This window comes from Strix uralensis, chromosome 27, assembly GCF_047716275.1.
Source record: "Strix uralensis isolate ZFMK-TIS-50842 chromosome 27, bStrUra1, whole genome shotgun sequence".
Classification (NCBI taxonomy): domain Eukaryota; kingdom Metazoa; phylum Chordata; class Aves; order Strigiformes; family Strigidae; genus Strix; species Strix uralensis.
Genome location: NC_133998.1, coordinates 6,687,842 through 6,706,351, shown reverse-complemented (window position 1 = coordinate 6,706,351; position 18,510 = coordinate 6,687,842). Strand labels below are relative to the sequence as shown.

Below are 18,510 nucleotides of genomic sequence, written 5' to 3'. Positions count from 1 at the left end.
AGCAGAGCAGGTAGGTGTTATGTCTTACCTCACAAGTTCTGTCTGGGTAATCTTTATCCCTAAGACATTAACCGCAATTAAGCAGACTTTATCCTGTATCCTAAATAAAACTTTTAAGTGCTGTCTAGCGCCATTAGGAGTCCCCAGGCTGGCAGTGCTAAATCATGAGGCTGGTTTCGGCGAGGAGCCCACTCTCCCTCACTCGAGATGGCACCGGAGCGGAGCGCGCGGCTTCCCTGCCCGTAGCCAACATGGCGGCGGCGGCTGGGCCGCTCCCGCAGGCCCCGGCCCGCGCCGCGGGTGACAGCACAATGTGCACGCTGGGGCCCTTGCCCGTATTCAAGATGGCGCCCAACGCGCTTGTCCCATGCCCTGCCCCCAATCAAGATGGTGGACCCGTGTGGCATTTCGGCATCCTTCCCGCTCTCAAGATGGCTCCTCCCCGCCGACTCCCTTCGCCTACCGAATCGCGCCGCGCACCGGCGCTTTTCCCCGCCCTTCAGCCCGCCTGCAGCCAATCGGCTTCGCGAGGGGCGCCAGGGCGCCAACCCTCGGAGGCGGGCGATCCCCGCCCCTGTTATCAAGATGACATCTCCGATAGCCAATGGGGCGTTGGCGCGGGTGAGGCGGGCCGGGCGGCGCCGCCATTTTGTGAGTCTATATCACGGAGCGGTTGGGCTCGTTCCTGCTATTCCGGCGCCTCCACTCCGTTCCCGACGGGTCTCCTCCGTGTGCAATGGACGGGTGAGTCCCCGCCGGCCCGGGCCTCGGCACAGGCAGCACCGCGCCGGGGGCTGGGCCGCAGCGTCGCCGGACCCTTCGCGGGGTGCGGAGGCGGGGGAGAAGGCGGCCGAGGTTCGGGACCCGCGCCGGGGGCTGGGGCGTTACCTGAGGGGGGGCGCCGAGGGCGCGGCCGGGCCGCCCGGCGGAGGCGAGGCGGGAAGGGGAGGAGGAGGGGGGGGTCTCCTGCGCTGGCCGCTCTCCCGGAGTCACTCGCCACGGGGCGGCGAGGGGGGGGGCGGGGGTGGCCCCTGCTCCGCGGCCGCCGCCCCGACGCGGCGCCTCGTGCGGACCGTCCCCCGCGCGCGCTCCCGCCGCCCCCCCCCCCCCCCCCGCCTCGTGCTCGCGCCCCGCCGGGGGCAGCCGCCGCGTCCCGGGGGGGTCCGGGCCGCCCCGTGCGCGCCGGGGCCGGGCGCGGGGGGGTTTGGGGTTGTCCCCCCGCCTCGCTAGAGGCCCCGGCTGCGGGCGCCGCGTGGGCGTGCGGGGGGGGGGGGGGGGGGGAGCGGAGCGCGGTGCGACTCCGTGGCGGCCCGGCCCCGCGGGGGAGGGAAGGGGCGGGGGGGGAAACGGGGTGCCGGGAGCGGGCGCACCTGGCGGGGGGGGGGCGCAGCCGGGGCGGGCGGCTGATTCACGCCGGGGCCTCGCTCCTATTGTCTGCCGCTTTCGCAAGCGGGGCGGGGGGGTGCTCGGTGGATTTTCTTTGTGAGTAGTTTTTTCGGTCAGCGCAACTTTTGCATCAGTTCGGAGGAGCCGCCGCGCTGCGGGCGCGCCCGGGGGCTCGGTGGCGGTGAGGTGTCCGTGGCAGTGTTACCTGAGCCGTAGGTAGAGCGGCAGCGGCGGAGCAGGGCCCTTCTCGGGCTCCCTCCTCGCCTATTGTCCCCTTCGGAACTCCTCCGACATAAAACTTCCCTCCGTGGCTCTTTGACTCGTCTAGTTTTTCTAGAGAGCAACTTTTATCTTGGGCAGCCTTGGATTCTCCTTCACCACCACCTCGTCTGGCGTCTCGCTTCAGAAGTGTTTGCTTTAAAACTGTTTTATCAAGGCAATTCGGTCAGAAACGAGGTCTCCGCATTTCTCTTATGTGGCGTATTTTTTTTAGTGGTCTGATTTTTGTTTCTTCTAGAGCGCAGCAGTTAAAATATTTCAAAAGGCCTCCGAGTAAGCAGTTTGTTTTCCCAGAGCCTTTAAGTACGGGAAGGCCAAATTAGTGCCTCCTCGCTTCTTGCCTCGGAACACTAGCCTGGTGAGAATTAGGCGTAGTCACATGTCTCGTTTTTTTACACGCTGAAAAGGTGGCGTCTCGGTGTTGTTTTCATCTAAAAAAACCCATAAAAATAGTGTATCTTGCAATTAGTTTTTACAGTCCGGAATGCAGTTCAGGTTGTTCAGTTTCTCTTAAGAAGTTGCTCATCATGTTGAATGATACTTAATGGAAAAGTCTTCAGCATGTGAGACCGCCCATTCGAAGGGCAGAAATCAGGTTGTGGTCAGCTGTGTTCACCGTAGCTCCTGGGAAAGCTGATTTACTGTGTGTGTTAAAATAGCTATTATTTGAATGTAGAAATTTTAGTATGAGTCTCAGTTATCCACTGTCTTTTGAAGATCTTGGTGCATGATCCTGTGAAAGCTGGCTCCTTTGAAACTCTGAAAGCTGCTTCTGGAAATGGCTTTAGATTTTTGCCTAGCTGGCAGCGAGTGGCCTCTCTGGCTACAAGCTGCTTCTGTCTGCTTCTCCTACCTACAACGATACGTAGCTGTGCTTTTCAAATGATCCCGTTTGAATAAGTGGCTTTGTTAAAGCATGCAAGGAGTTCGTATGGGAAATGCTGCTTTGGAAAATGACCTAGAGGTTTTACCGGTGCTGCTTAATTTTTCCCCTTATTGCGTAGGAATTATTCCATTCCATGTGAAAAGTAATTTTTATGACAGGCTTTATTGCCTGTTCTTTCGGAAGTGAGAAGTTTTAATCCCCTGCTTAAGGTTGACATAGGAGAAGAGAATGAAGCTTAAGATACGATAATTTGTTGAGGGTGTGTGTGAACTGGAAGTATTATTGCACATTTCTTGAATAAAAATTCTTAAATACTGTTGGTGCTTGTTTCATGTGGTATTTGTTATCAAATGGGTTACAACAATATTCCAGGAATCGGTAATTCTTGGCAAATAAGAGCCCTTCCTGTTGGATAATTTAAAATACTATCCCCTGTTAAGGCTACTTTATGTAAAACATTTCCTGTGTGTGAGGCCCACAAGAGGAACAGGAAGTAAGAGAAATTGCTCTGGGGTAAGTTCGAGAGTTTTGGAAACTTGGGAGATTCCCTGTTCTTACTATGCTTTGCTGGAAATAAATTTTTTGAAGGTTATGAAAATGAGTGGGTTAATGTATGTATTTTAACTGGAGAAATGTGTACTCGTGTTTAGTGATTCTAATAGAATGATTATGGTTCTTTAAACTGATCTGTGCAGATGGGTTTAATTAGTTCATTACTGCTGGCCCTCGAAGTGCAGCAAAACCCATCTGTCTTGGTTGGTGACCAGACAGGGGATTGCAAAGCCCGGCATCCCCATACAGAGCGTTCTTGAAGTAGTTACTTGAAAAAAAAGAAACTATCGCGTGGCTTCCTGGCAGCAGCCATTGGATCAGGCTGTAACTCCAGCTGTAAAGTGCTGGGTTATGATGACATGGCAGGTTGGTTTTGAAGAGGAAGTATGAGGAGCTGCGCTGGCTCGTACTTGTGTTATGGCTTATTTGTGGGGCTGGTGAAACGTGAATGACTTAGTAAGATGGAGCAGTATTTAATTCCCTGAAAAGCTATGAATTGTTGCACGAGGGTAGGGAAGGAAGAACTAGTAAATGCGAGTTCTCTAGCATTAAATCACTTTGTAGAATTGTTCTTGAGTACTTCAGATTTCATGTTGTTGCTGCCCTGCCTTCTGCTTCTCTGCCATGTTTCCTTAAATTGCTGCAGCTCTGCTAGCCAGCTGCTTTTGGATCCTTTACTCTGAAATTATGGTCAGCCATTTGAAAGACGGGAGTTGAAACAGGCAGTGCTGCATATATGTCAATCCAAAATGATCATTTCTGCTGTTTCGTGTTGGCTGCTTTACAGTGGTTTGGAGTTTATTAAAAAAAAGTTACCTTCAGTGCAAGGGTATGACTGAAATCCTGAGATTGTCTTGAGCACTCCCACAAAGAGAGTAACATGTAGGTGCTGTAATACTCTGGAAGATCCAGGTAGAACATGCCAAGCTGTAGACTGATTTCATCGATGAAAGAATTTTGCTCTGAGTAGGTGTGTGTTATGGTATATAATGGTCATGGCTGATGAGAGCTAGCAGGAGTTGCCTGAGGTACAGCTAACATTATTTTTCATGTCAGGAAGGCTCATTTTAGGAGGTTTAAGTGTGTATGGTGGAGTTTAAACTTTTTTTTCCTTCAGATCTGTGTTAGGGGAAAATACTATTTGTTTTCCTAAGTAGAAAAGAATCGCTAGAGGAATCTTGTGTGCAGGCATACCCCAGTCTGGGAGCTGCCTGGACCTCTTCCCTGCTCTTTCTAATTGCGCTGTTGGTCTGGCAGTGGTCTGGCTCCAGCGGTGTTAGCGTGGCTGGAGGGCTGCTCTAAGCCTGGCACGGGCGCTCAGCTTGGCTGAGAAAACAGCCCAGGCTCAGCATGGTGTGTGCTGGCGGCGGTGGTGCTGCTGGAGCTCTAGCATTAGTAGTCTTCACTAGCAACTCGATAATTTTGCTGGAGGTGGCCTCTCTGCAGCCTCGCAGAGGCCACTCCTTTGATAAGGTTGTTAGGAGCTGTGGAAGCGAATATGGGTGACAGAGTTGACTCTTGACACTTTTTCTTTTGGTTTAGTCAGAGGTGCTGTTCGAACTGCATCGTCGTGTTCCTGTGAAGAATGCTAGGCTGTGTTAACTGGGGGGTTTTTGGTCTTGGCCCCCGTGGTACCCTTGCAAAAAGGGCAAGCTCCACTGTAGGAAGTGGAAGAGCTGCAGTTTTCTAGCACTGCTGGGTCTTGGGTCTCCACCATCACCATCTAATAATTTTTCTTTGTATAAACTGTCCTTGGCTCACTTGCAAAGACAACTGTGCACTTTGACTTGCTTTTTTCTTACTACTGTAAACTATGCTGGATATTTGTGGCAAACCTATCTAACTTTTTTAATCCTTTTCTTTCTTTTTTCTACAGCATTGTCCAAGATATAACAGTTGGTACAAAGGTAGGCACTTCTCACTTTTTCTCTCTTTTTACACTGCTCAGCATCTGACCTAGTTTTAGCCTCACCAAATGTAGATCTTCAGCTTTAAAGGGTTATTTCTGGTACCATGTAAATTGGTTTTAACCAGAAGGTAATTTAGTTTCATGTGCATTTAAAATTTTTATTATGGCTCAGCCTTTAGCTCTTGGCATTTGGACATTGATTATCAACTGTCAGAAAAGAACTTTATTGCATTTAGAAACAGCCCTTTCCCCTACTAAAATGTCAAGCCATGCGTGTTATTTGTGTGCTAGACAATGCTGCTCAATGGAGAAATTGGTCCTTTTTCTTTTGAGAACTCTATTTCCTTTGTTTATGTGAATTCCTGCTCAGTTATATGTCAAAAATCCTTCTGCCACAAAAAATGGAGTGTTTAGCTGTTGATTTTTATCTCTTGTGAGTACAGTAAATATGACCTTTACCCTTCTAGTCTCAGGTTTTGAAAGTGCAGACTTAGCCCTGAAACTCAAAGTGCTGACAGGAGCCTCCTTTATCTGCTGTGCGTGGCAATAGGCTGTTGTGTTCACAGGATAAAAGCTCATTCCTGTGAAATGTTACACTGGAATGTGCAGGATAGACTGGCACTCCTTCATGTATTAAAGGTTTTTCATTTTACTTCGTGAGCATTGTAGCTAAAGCTCTGGGATCAGGATTACAGTAAGTTCAGCCCTGTGAGTTCTCTTTATTAGATAGTATGTGGGTGAATGTTGGCCCTCAAAGTAGTAATCTGACAGCTTTTTTAATGGCCCGAATTGTGTGTTGTTAGCGTCTTCATTATTGACTGAGAAAGAATTGCGTGTGGCAGCTTGAATAGGCTGAAGTGATGCAGTGTGTGATAGGACTAATTTGAAGTAGAGCTGATCTTGAGTAGTGCAAGCTCTGTAGTTCTACATGAGTGAAGTAGGAGCATTAGAGAGAATTTGCTCCTAGACAGCAAATAGTTTTTTGTATTGGAAGTACAAAATTAAGTGTGGCTGCTAAGCATAGGCACGTTAGTTTTTCAGGGTTTCTGAGAAGAATTAAATGCATGAAGGGGCTCTAATAGCTGTAGGGGAAAGATTATTCTAACTTTTCTTCGTATGAGAATCTGAAATTTGAATTATTCGTAGTGCCAGGATAGCATCTGGTTCTGTCTGAGAAGGCATTGTGCTGCCAGGGGTTCAGTTTGCCATCGGAGGAGGAAAGGCTTGAGCCTCCAGTGGGGTTGGTTAATAGTTCACAGCCGTTATAAACCGTGGACTAAGTCATCCCTTGGCTGCTGTAGAGCAGTTTGATACAACATCTCCTAGTAAACTGATTAATCCAGGTAAAAGTCCCTCAGTTGGTTTTAGCAATGTGTGATTTGCAGCTTCAAGAAGTGGTTTTACATAGCTAAGCTTGACCAGGGAGCTTCTGAAACTGTAATTGTAGTCCTGTCGGTGAGTCTTGAAAAGCTCCAGGAGTGGTATTGTGTGCCTCCTCCCTCCCAGCTGGGGGGGCCGCTTCAGTCCCCAGTGCCGGGCAGTCGGGTCTGAAAGGAGAACTGGGAGGAATCCCATCCAGGTGCTTGTGCTCCTACCACAGGGCAGAACGGTAACAACGGTTATGCCAGTTGTGCAGTGGAGTGGGGAGTGGTGAGACAAAGCGTGCATCAAAAATGAGGTTTCTTGTCAAGTCAGAGCAGGCAGGTTTTGAGAAAGTTGAATCAAAATTTAAAGAGTGGCAGAAGCAAAAAGGAAAGTTGAATCATCTTGATAAAGGTAAGTTTTAAAATTATTTTTGACATAGCCGTGTTACCTGATTATGTTTAAGTCTCTGCCAGTGTAGATCCTGTAATAGAAGTACATTCTTTAATGTTCTGGTGTAACATGTACTGTATGTCTTGGGTTTGTGTAGGTAAGTGAGAATCCTGTTTGCGCGCAGCTAGGAACAAAGCGAAGGCTCCTCTTACCTGTGTCCTCTACCTGGCTGTGTGCAGGTCAGCTACGTCCAGTTTCCCCGTGCTCTGCTACTTGTGTACTGCTAGAGATCCTCTGACTGCAGGGCTCTTGCCTGGAGAGAGGTGCAGGCACCTCAGTTTCAAAAAGCTCTGTGATCAAATCATGTATCAGTTGCTTCTTAAAAATACCTACCTCTGGTGAGTGCGAAACCTCACTGGCTGCAGCTCTTCTGAAATTTTGCTGTTGCTTTTGTGTGTTGCTTCCACTTCAATCTACCTTCCTTTGGTTTGCCGATACGTAGTCTGAAGGGACCGCAGAAGGAGGTTTCTGTGGTATCACGGAAGCATTTCAGTGTTGTCTTTGCTGAAATACCTACAGTGATAGAGCTCTGCTCATCCATCAGCATTTGTTTGATCCCTGGGGCATCGCTGAAATCACTTCAAGGATTAACTGATTCCCCCCCTTCAGAAGCAGATGTTCTTTACCATGGCTTGATAGTTAAAATAATGCTGTGGAGCTGTAGTTCTGTCATCTGTTGACTCTATAAAACATATTCACAGAAATGAGGTTCAGGTGGAGATCGGGCTACTTCGCTAGAGTCCATTCTGAAAGCTGTGCTCACAGCTGAGCTGCTGGCAGAACTTCTAAATTAGTCATGAAAATTTGAGCTGGAAAACTGTTTTTAATCTGAAGTGTAAATTTATTCATTCTTGCCCCGTATGCCCAAAGAAGGTAGGAATGGTGCAGTTCGTTAAGGTATTAGAAGATAACAGTCCCCGAAAGCTGTCAGCTCTTGTCATCCTCTAGGCGGTGTGTTACTGAGACACCAGTAGACCTTCTCAATCTTCTGCTCTTGTGACTGGAATGTCCCCAAGTTGGAGAATTCTCAGGCAAGTAGGAAGAATGCCTGTAACTTAAAACACTGCTGAGAAATTGAGAAAGATAACTTAGAGTGGCCTCTTGGTTGTCTCCCTGCTGTAGGCATTGAGGACTTTGTGAAAGTATGTATCAGTTTGCTCTACTTTGTTTTAAAAGGCAGGGTGCTGGCACCTTCTTTGGGGATTTTCTCACATCCTTAATTTGCATATTAAGGTACTCACACCTGCTTCTATTAATTGTTCTGAGGTCTTAGTTATATTTAGGTTCTGTAACTTAAGAAGTCCCCAGATGTTCTCACAGCTTACTGCTTGAGCACTGTACTGCCTGATGGTCTTGTTTTTAATCAGGATGGTAATTGTAGTAGCCATTACTGGGCTTCACATCTAGCCTAGTCCACAGGCTCTTCAGTTTAAAGTGTGTGAATTTGTTTAGGAAGCTCATTACAGTTCTGGAATGGGGCTCTTGATGTACAGTCTTCTGGAATGTCCTGTGATTAGAAACACATGACTTAAGACATTTCTTTCCATATTTCATTGCTGTCTGAAAAGGAAGTATGGCCTTAAGATGGAGACACTGTATTTGAACTGTAAGGTACTGGGTCTGACCCCTGCACTTGCCTCTAAGTAATTTGATCAGGATCGCTCTCCCATCTCCTTTCCCTTTCTGTCCCTTCAGGCTTTAACAGAGCAGGACTGACTTACTAGAAGGAGTATGAACTATGATATGTCATTATTCTTTAAGTGAAATTGCCTTTCAGTGATTGGAAAAGTCTCAGAATAGTTTAGGTGCTGAATAATCATGTAGTTTCTTGGTTAAGTTGGGCTCTTTTTGAAAGATGATGCTTCCAGAAACAAAAAATGCACTTCTGTGGCATTTGAGAAGTTAATTTTTAAAACGGGGTTTGCTGGAGTGTGATACAGGCTGACTGCATAGAAGTGATTTGTGATCAAGCCAGGATCTTTGCCATGGGAACAGTAATTATGGCTTCAGGCAGCAGGCCAAGAATGTTGTGAGGAAATTCCAGTCCCCTCCTATGGCTTTAGTTAGAGGCTGCAACAAGCTGGCTCTTGTGGCCTCTCTCACAGGCATGATCACACATGTCAGCCACATGTCGGCGGCACGGTGCGTGGACAGTGGTGTCCTGGCGAGCATCGCCTCAGCGGGGCTCGGTAAATAGCTCGATCTAATCTGTGCTGGTGTTGCACACAGTTTTTGTGCACCTGTGTCTTCAATTTACAGATAACTGTCCTTTGCAGGGCAATTGGTAAGCCCTTGGGTTGGATTATGAAAACTGTTTAAATCTGTATTAAGTTTAACAGGAATTTAAGCTATTGGCTGAAGCACAGGTGCTAAGCAAGATTGCTGCCGCAGGCTTATTGCCCATTAGATCTGTTTAAAGCAGTTTCTCCATCATAGCTAACCCAAGCTTTTATGTGGAAGCTAGCTCAAATTACTTGCACTTGGAAACGAGGTGTGACTCCTGTTGTAGATGGAGATGAAATTGTGAGACTTTCTAGAAAGCAATCAGTTAATAAAATGGTTGTAGAAAATATTCGATTCTACCTCAGGCCTACTTTGCCCTCAATCTGTGATGAAAATACTTAACACACATGAATTGATTCAACTTCATCTTTTTAATCCCCCAAGTGTAGGGGTAGACTCTGGTCTCTGAGTCACTGACGCACATCTCAAGTATCGTCAGGCTGGACAATGTGGGTGTGCTGGTGCCACACTTGTCATCTCGCACTCGTGAGAATTATTTAGTGTCCCATTCGCTGTGGTTCTGGTATAGCTGTCTTTCAAGCTTCCTATGAAAACTTGTTGAACACTGTGCTTAGTTCAGCAAGTGTGTTCTGGTAATCCCAATGTAATGATTGCTCGGTGTTTGCCAAAGCAGATTGTAATTATTACACAACCGCAATTTAGATGAGATTGAATTAGTGTGGAGTTCCTTCTGAACCTGCGTGTTCAATTTGCTCTTTTACAGCTTTGGGCACAGAATGTTCTTTCATAGGTTGCAGTTTCCCAAAGTGACTCACCCAGCAGTATTTCTTTTTGATAGTATTTGTATTAAGCTTTACCAAGGCCCTGTCTGCTCCACTGCAATGATTTTAAAAAGCTCAAGGTTGACTACTAGTTAAGTTTCAACTTGGGAGCAGTAGATCACAACGCTTGGGTGTGTGCTGCCCTACAAAGCCAGAATGACTGCATTACTGCAATACTTGGAGTTTAGGAATTTTGGGCTATTTAAAATGGCCACACCTTTTATTTGCTCAAAGGGCAGGTTTGTTTCGCAGGGTGTCTCCATAGCAGCAAAGACTGAGGAAGAAAGTCAGGGAGGGGCTGAGATGAGTGGGTTGAGGATCCGGCTTCGTGCTAGAGCTCGTAATGCATCTTATTGCAGAATCTCACGTCGGATTGTGTGAGCAATTGCTTTAATGTAGTGCTTAAGTTTCTGATGTCTTTTAGGAACTCAGAAGTCTCTGTATGCTCTAGAAATGGTACCAGCCACTGTGGCAGTACATACGGTAGGAAAATTGTCCTAAGCACCAAATTCTTTGTGATGCTCTGACCAACTAATCTAGTTTCAAAGATGCTGAAAAAGTGTCTCTGTACCCAGTACATTATTGTGCATCTCAGTGGGAAGTTTGCCATGCTGGCTCTTTTGTCAAGGTATTAGACTAAATCTTGTCCAGACTAGAGTGAGGTTATAACAATTTAAAAAGCCGTAAGTGGTATGTGACAGGTGTTTGCTGGCCCCAGCTGAACAGAGCGGAGTTTAAAACTAGTATGTGCACTAAACCTGCCAGCTAGGCAAACGCCTCCACCACAGGTTCACTGTAGTAATGTAATGTGCTGACCCCTGGGTTGGATTTAATTTGATAAATGATTTAGGGGTGCACTGAGCAATTTGAACTGGATTGACTCTTGTGTGTGTGTCCCCAGCTCTTGCTTTTGGTTCTGAATAGGTGATAAACTGTGTGTCTGGGAGGGGGCAGCGGAGGGGTGAGTGACACACGGAGCTTGTAGCTGCTGCGACTGCAGTGTCAGACTTGGCTTAGCAGCCACGTCAGAGCTGCGGTCTTCAGGATCCTGAAGTTATTTTGTGTTGCTCCTAACTTCCTGACTTGGACTGAAGGAGGATGCAGTTGTGTTGTGTGTTCTGCAGAGGTGCTTTCACACAAAAGTTGACCCACACCTTCTGTTCATGACCCAAATTGGAATGTTTCTGTACCATTAAATGACTGAAGGGTGCTTGAGGCAGGAGGGGGGAAAAGAGGGGCACACAGGGGTTACACAAGTGAACCTTGCTGGAATTGAACCTGTGGAAGACAAGGAAAACTGGCATCCTTCTTAGTAGTTTAAATTTAGTTCCATTCCTGGCTCTTCAATCCCTCAGCAAAAAATGTTGGAATGCAACATGAGTGGGAATGATGATGTCATCAGACTGGATTTCTCTTATTAGTTTCTTTGCAAAGGGATTTGAGCTGTGAACTGAAGTATCCGTTCATGCTTCTGTTCCTCTGGGACTGACCTCAGAGCCCTCGAAGCGTACTGGAGAGGTGCTCCCTTCTTCCCGTGCTCAAAGACAATTTTTTGCTGCTTTCATCAGAGCAAGGGGTTCGCATGGGCTGCTCAATGATGTGTGTGTCATTTGGTGTGTAAAATACATTGCTGGTTTTTTACTGGGTCCAGAGTCTTTTTACAAACGTAGGGAGAGTGAAGTAGAAGGACGCTTGCATGCTCTGACCAGGCAGAGCTACAAGACTCCTGACGGGGCTTTTTTTCTGAACTTAGGGAAAGCAGACCAAGGACTTCTAACAGTACAGATTTTTCCTGGTTTATTTTCAGAGGGGGGTTTGCCAGGTGCAGCTGTGGTACCTGCTTTGCTTTTTGTAAATGCATGTTAGCTGATGGCCTGCGTGCCTCCTAAATCTCCCCCCTCACAAGAAGGAGGGATACTGCCGTCCTTAGTCTGTTTAAAAATTTAGAGCAGTGTAAGGTGATCCGTGTCCAAAGGCAGAGAGCGCTGCTGCTCTGTAGGATTTCCTCAGTGAGCCAGGGAAAGAAGTTGGTTTTCATAGATCTTGGGCTTGGCTAGCCTGTAGCTTGCTGGCCTTTTCAGTCTCTGCCCTCCCCCTTCCCGTATGCCCTGTCTCTTTGCCACTGCTTTAATTTTGCTTTCTGCCTGTAACTTGTTTTCTGAAAGCTGATTAACATCACCTCTTTGTCTTGAAATTAATATTTTTATGGTTGTTTAGTTTGTATTTGTTTCTAGCCTTTTGCGCAGGCAGAATGCAGTTGATTTGTTGTAATCCATTTAAAATAAGTCACTGGATCTTTAGTAGCCAAAGGATTATACAGGACAGCTGAGAACTTCTATAGTACTTCTAGGTGTGCTGGTAGAGGCTGAGACAATCCCTGGCCTCCTTTTAAACTGGTAAAGTTCAGGTAAAATCCTAGTGACAGTGAGATAATTTGTAGTTTTCATATGGATTAGCAGTTGCTTTCTAAGCTGTGAAAGCCCAGACAAATTAAAAATTCTTAGAAATTATTAGAACCATAAAGCAAGAAAGGGCTTGGAGTTTGGGGGGTGGTCAAAAAGATAACTTGGAAAAATATGAAATATTAGAAAAAGATGAAATATTATGTGTGCAGACTGCCTTTTGCTAGTTCAGAAAAGGGAACTAAACAAGCATCGATGGCAAGACTACACGGAGCATGGGTGTTTGTTAAATTAATGCGGCTTGAGCAATAGCCCTTTTGTAGCCAGGAGTGTCGCAGACAAGAGGTGGCTGCTGTCATAGAAACGCTCCCGGCAGCGGTTTACCTGGTGGCAGTGCCGTGCTGGCTGGAGATGGTGGTGGCAGACACAGCCTTACCCTGCTCTAGGTGAGATCTGGCAGTGGAAGTTCAAAAGTGGTATTTGTTTTCTATAAACAGGAAGAGGAGATTTGTTAGTCCAAATGAAGAATTTTATGTAGAGCAGAGTTACTGCTAGCACACTGTTGCTTCTGTTAATCTTGTCATAAAAATACCAGCTGCAAAAGAATTAGCTAAACAGAAATGTCAACATAAATTAATGCCTCTTGTGAGCAGGGATGTGAACTGCGGAATGGGAAGGACTGTCCGGAACGAAGCACTGTGCAGCTGGGCCTCCCCGTGGTACTCGGAGAATCAAAAAAGGTAGAAAAGCAGTGTTGTGTGTTGGTGCTGGTGAGCTGCCGAGCACCCACACAGCCTTTTGCTGGGCTTGCAGCGTTTCAGACTTCAGTAAAATAATATAATCCTTCAGAATCGATAGCTCTTGTACTGGCTTTTCCAATATCATCCAGAAATACCCCATGGATATGTTGTTAGTGAGAAACTCTTCTAAACGTTTTGAAACAACACTCGCTTTGGCTCCTCTGGCTCTACTGAACTGGGATACTTGTTATGGAGCATTTGAGTTTATAACATGGTTTTAAAGCTTATTCATAGCTTCTAACATGTACAGAAAGAGATGGCAGTCACTGCAAGTGTAAGGACAGACAACGGACCCAGGCTCCTGCTGCAGTTCCCAGGGGCTGGGGAGTGCAGGTTAATAGAGCCCTTGTTTCTGATTTGCCTCAGGTTAGGTCATTCCAGAAAGCAACCGTCAGTGGAGATCTCTTGTGCTTCTCTGAGATCAGCTCCAACAGTCACGGAGGAAGAACAAACGCATGAAAAGTCGTAGTTGATGCCACTTCCTTCTGTGGTGGGAGCCTGGCCAGCGCCGGTCTGCCTGTGTCGGGGTGGGCGCCCCGCGCAGCGCCTCGGTGCGCTGTGTGCGCTCTAAAAGCCATTCTCTGAAAGGGAGTCTGTGTGGAATAATTTGGTATAACTGCACAATACTGTGTATTTACTGCCTGTGTTTTCTTGTGTAGAGAAAAGACCTTGGAATAATTGTAGTTTTCCAACTGCTGCAGTGTTCCCTCTTCGTTTGCATGTACTTCCAGCTGGGAAGCTTACAAATTGACTGCTGCTTCTTTTGATGTCGAACAATCATCCCCCTCTGCCTCCTGGCTCTGGTCACAGCGGGCAGTGTAGACTGTCTCCAAGATAAGAGGGGAGTGGATTTGAAATTGCTCTTTCATTAAAGAAACATCGACATGTGGAAACCAGCAGCAACGAGCATTCCTTGTCAAAGTGCCCTGCATGTAAATTTTCAAATATGTGAGAAAATGTTTATTTTAAACAAGCCATTAGGAAAGTTAAATTCAGGGAATTTAAATTCTTTCCATAATAGTATAAATGTTTGTTTTTCCAGTTTATATTTCCTAGTGTTGCCTCCATGAGAGCCAACTATGTGGCTTGTTCTCCTGGAGTTTCCATGATGGATTGCAAGGGCTGCCCCAGTCTGCTCGCACAGATGTGTTGATTCGTACTGGGAGTGCTGGAGTTCTGTATGTTCAGAAATTTACAAGTTGTTCTTTAAGAATGTTTTTTTTAAAGTTCAAGGCCTATTAGGGCCTGATGTGAGAGGTTCCATGAGGCCAATAAACACTTGTCTGCATTGGTAGGGCTTTTGTTTGCTGGTGGGTGGTTCTTGTAAGTGGGTGCCAGTTGTATCCCAGGCCACAGAGTGAAGCTGTCCCTGTGGTGGTCGCCGTCGTTCAGGCACAAGAGCGTTTGTACAGTGAACTGGTGGAGTTTTTTAGCCTTGGACTTACGCATTAATTTTGAGTCATCAAAAGGATGGGATTGCAGTCTAACAGCCTCCCAGACTAGCTTGCCTCTTGCTGTACTCAGGAATCCAAGTGCTAATTAGACAGCTGTTAAAAGGCCTGTTTCTAATTACTACACCATGTTAGGAGGAGGAGGAGACCTCGGTGGGTGCCCACAGCCTTTGTGGAACCTGGTCAGCGCTCGCAGGTGACCAGCAGCACATGAACTGCCGGTTTGGAACCTGGCCTAATTTCTTGTATTCAGGACATCAAAGTCCTTGAGCCTGTCTTTGAAGAGCTAGCAGTGAGTAGTCAAACAAGAAATTCAAGATTTGAGGGGGGAAAGAAAAAACCCAAAACCTGTGTCTGTAATTCGGTGTTCTGGGGCTCTCTGTGACCTACTTTTCCAGCCTGTTTGCTGGCGGAGTGAGCAGGCAGCCTTTGTTGTCGCACAGATACTGTTTCTGCAGGTGCCACCAGATACAGGGCATGGTGGAAGGGAGAGTGTCTGGTGGCCGCAGTGTGGAGCAGGGTATGTTTCCAGCGAGATGGGTGGGAGTTCGCCAAGGCAGAGACGAGCTCTGTTCTTTTTATGGTTGACAAAAGCCTTCTAGTGCGCTTCTGTGTTACGAGTAATATAGGAAATGATGAAAAGGGCTTTTTATATGTTAGACTTACTATCATGTTTGCTCACAGTTTACAGTGGGATTAGAGATGTTCTATGTAACTTACTTGAAATTAAGCCATACTGATTTTAAGGTGCATTATGTATGTAAGTATAGATTGTGCTAAGAAGTAATTTGTAGTCTTGTTTGCTTTTATCTTAGCGTTTTTCGTACCTCCTACTTGGGTTAGACTAGTCTTGATCTGTTGAGGTAATTTGGGTGACTTTACAGGGAATGCTGTAACAAATTGAAGCAGACACATTGCGTACAGAAATCTGTTCTGTAGATCTGTTTGTCTTTATTTGCAGGGAATGGAGAAGTGCCAGGCTCCTGCAAGTCCATAACTTTTTGTGAATATATGGAATTATACCTACAACTACAAAAAACCCAGAATAAATGCATTTCTGTAATTCTGCAACACCAGTTTGTTTAGGTAGTCTAATTCTAGTAGGAACAGCTCATTTCAGGATTTTGTCAAATGTTTTCTTCCTCCATAGAGTTAAAATGCACAGTGCTGCAGTAAGAAAAATCAGAGAATCGAGATGCTGGGATACACTACTCAGCTTTGTTTTACAAGGAGCCGTGTTGACTTTGATGTAGAGCAACTCCTGGGCAAAGGGCTGTAGAGAATGGGATGACAAAGATTCTGGACCTGTGATCGATAGTTGGGTTTCTCTGCTTCAGAATGCTAGTCTGTCTTTGGACTTGAATGCATGCACTGAGACTTCATGGTATTGTTGTCCAGTTGCTGCTGTTCTGGGGGTTGTGGCTAGGAGGCAAACCACTGATCAGACTATTTTGTACTAGAATCTGAATGATATATGGACCTATTTCTGCTGTAAAATTTGAAAAGTAGCTTTTTGCTAGTAGCTTTACTTTCCTGATCTGCCTTTTTTTGGGGTGGGGAGGGGAAGAGCTCCATTTCTTTCAGTTTCTCCAAGTTGCCTCTTCGGCTTGTAACTGGAAGACACACATCTTTGGTTCCTAATTGCCAAATCATCCCCTTAACAGTTTTGACCAGCTTCTGATAACTTGTCTTTTGCTTAAGACTTCCTTACTCCTGGTAACCCCCAGCAAAGTGTCTGTCCTCTTGGTGAATGCCAGGAGTCAGCCTGTTCTGCTGTTCCCGATCAACTACGGTATTCTAGCTTAACCTAAAAGAATGAACATCTTGTCTGATATAAGTAGTCAGAAACCGGTTGTTAGATACAACAGGAGAACGTGAATATCAATGCACAGCTCTGCGTTTAGTGGCTTCAGGACAATTCAGCGCTGCTTCGGCTCCGAAGGTTGCTAATGCATAGCTGAAAGAGATACTGGATAGTGCTACTCAGTTTCTAAATTGGATCTTACTTATCTTTAATTTATGACGGAGGTGAGGTTTACTGCCCACTGTCAGTATATTTTCACTTACACTTCTGTTCAGCTTCTCTACACCTTAATCTCAATTGTTCTGCTTTAGGAGTACCTGAATAGAATTTCGTAAAAATGCTGTCAGTTTACCTTTCATCTTTTCTTTTCCAGCGGGGATCTGACGAGCTTTTCTCTACTTGTGTTACTAACGGACCCTTTATCATGAGCAGCAACTCTTCTTCTGCAGGTAATATTGCCTATAAAAAAGAATAGCAATTGATAAGTATTGCAAATACTATGAGGAGGCCTGTTTTTCCCACTTAGTCTTAATTTTAAGATCTCTTTAGTACTAACTAGGCCTTTTGTAGGACATTACTGAATAATAATAATAAACTATTGCCCGATGTCCTTAAAAGGTTAGTAGTAGGCTGAATAAAATTGTTGCAGGACAGTTGCTAAAATGATTTTACAGAATCAGAACATGCAGGTTTTGCTGTGAACTGTTATACTTGAAGCACAATTGAATTTAATGTAGGATTATTTTGGCTGTATGAGGTAGCTTGCTGCTATCTGGGAGTCTTACACCATCTAGAGGTTAGTGATCCCTCCCCAGATGGCATCCTTGAGGGCTCAGGCCAGGACTTTGCCTCTGTGCTGGCAGTGCCCCGAACTGTCTGTCTGAGCTACCGTTGTCTTCCGCGTCCCTACTCTGGTGGTGGCCTCCCTGCCAGGTAGGGTCAGCTCATGCCTTTGGTGTGTTGCTGACGGTCTTGGCCATAGCTATAATCCAGCTGGTCTAAAATTACATTTTGGTTCATATTTGGTTTAATATCACTTGCTCTAAGATGTCCCCTTCGAACTGCTTCATTGCCAAGAACACCAGTCAAACTGAAGAGGAATAAAGCAGCAATCTAGAATTAGTGGCTCAGACCTACACAAAGTCGAAGTGTGGGTGGGTGTGTACTGTAAACAAGCTGTGAAACGGCCACTGGAGGGTTGATTCCATTGCAGTGGCATTCAGCTATGTCACTTGCATCATGTAATGGGAAAAAAAGTAAAGCCATGTGTCTTCAGACTCTCGTTAAATTAGACTGTGGAATTTCTCTGTAATAGCAGTAACTGGATGGGGAGCACAGAGTGCGTACAGAGTTGTGAGAGTGTGCATATTCTTTCAGATCCACTCTAAGCAGTAACTCTTGCTTTTTACAGCTAATGGAAACGACAGCAAAAAATTCAAAGGCGACAGTAGAAGTGCTGGGGTCCCATCCCGAGTAATCCACGTCCGTAAACTCCCCAGTGACGTCACAGAGGCAGAGGTCATTTCCTTGGGCTTACCTTTTGGCAAGGTCACCAACCTTCTAATGTTGAAAGGAAAAAATCAGGTATTGTCTCCGTAATTGAAAGCAGGGATTATGTCAAAGGCTTGATGAGTTTGTCATCAGTAAACCAGATCCAAGTTGTTTAAACAACTGTCATGTATTAGGAGTCAATAACTTCTGCATACCATTATTTTACTTTTCTGTGATTATCCCATGAGCTGTAGAAAATACTATTTTCAGGCTGTACAAGGAGTTGAGTCCATAATTACAGGTTGTCACTTATAATTAGCATTATGCCTGGTTTTTAGATTACAGACCAGGTAAATTATTTGGACATTGGTGACATGAGTAGGCCTTTTTCACTCAAGCCGGCTTGACAGTTGAGTAACCACCAGTGTAACTTTGCACATCAAGGACACCTTTACAGATACAATAAATTAGCTGGGTAAAGCTAAAGCACTCTTGGGTAATGCAGGAGGTGTGCACTAATTTGGTAACTAAAATTGTCTTACAAATTAAGGAGTAAAGAAGGCAAGCCAACTTTAATCATTGCTTAAAATACTGCGTCTTTAATCTTAATTATGAAAATGTGCCTCTGCTATATTGCGTGGTGTGATGATACCGAAGTACTTAATGCAAT

The 18,510-nt window shown here is 45.7% G+C and overlaps 1 protein-coding gene across 5 annotated transcripts in view; it reads left to right on the top strand.

Annotated features, from left to right (window-relative positions):
- Positions 1 to 621: 621 nt before the first annotated feature.
- Positions 622 to 18,510, top strand: part of PTBP1 (polypyrimidine tract binding protein 1) — a 31,114-nt gene continuing 13,225 nt past the window's right edge. The window contains exons 1-5 of one of the 5 annotated variants that reach the window (XM_074851720.1): positions 633 to 744; positions 4,980 to 5,010; positions 12,948 to 13,034; positions 16,723 to 16,798; positions 17,761 to 17,933. In XM_074851720.1, the coding sequence (XP_074707821.1) occupies positions 737 to 744; positions 4,980 to 5,010; positions 12,948 to 13,034; positions 16,723 to 16,798; positions 17,761 to 17,933 (375 nt within the window). In that variant the 5' untranslated portion in view covers positions 633 to 736. Of the gene's footprint in view, positions 745 to 3,538; positions 3,560 to 4,979; positions 5,011 to 12,947; positions 13,035 to 16,722; positions 16,799 to 17,760; positions 17,934 to 18,510 lie in introns of those variants that run through there. The other 4 variants (XM_074851722.1, XM_074851723.1, XM_074851721.1 and 1 more) reach the window with 4 other exon arrangements.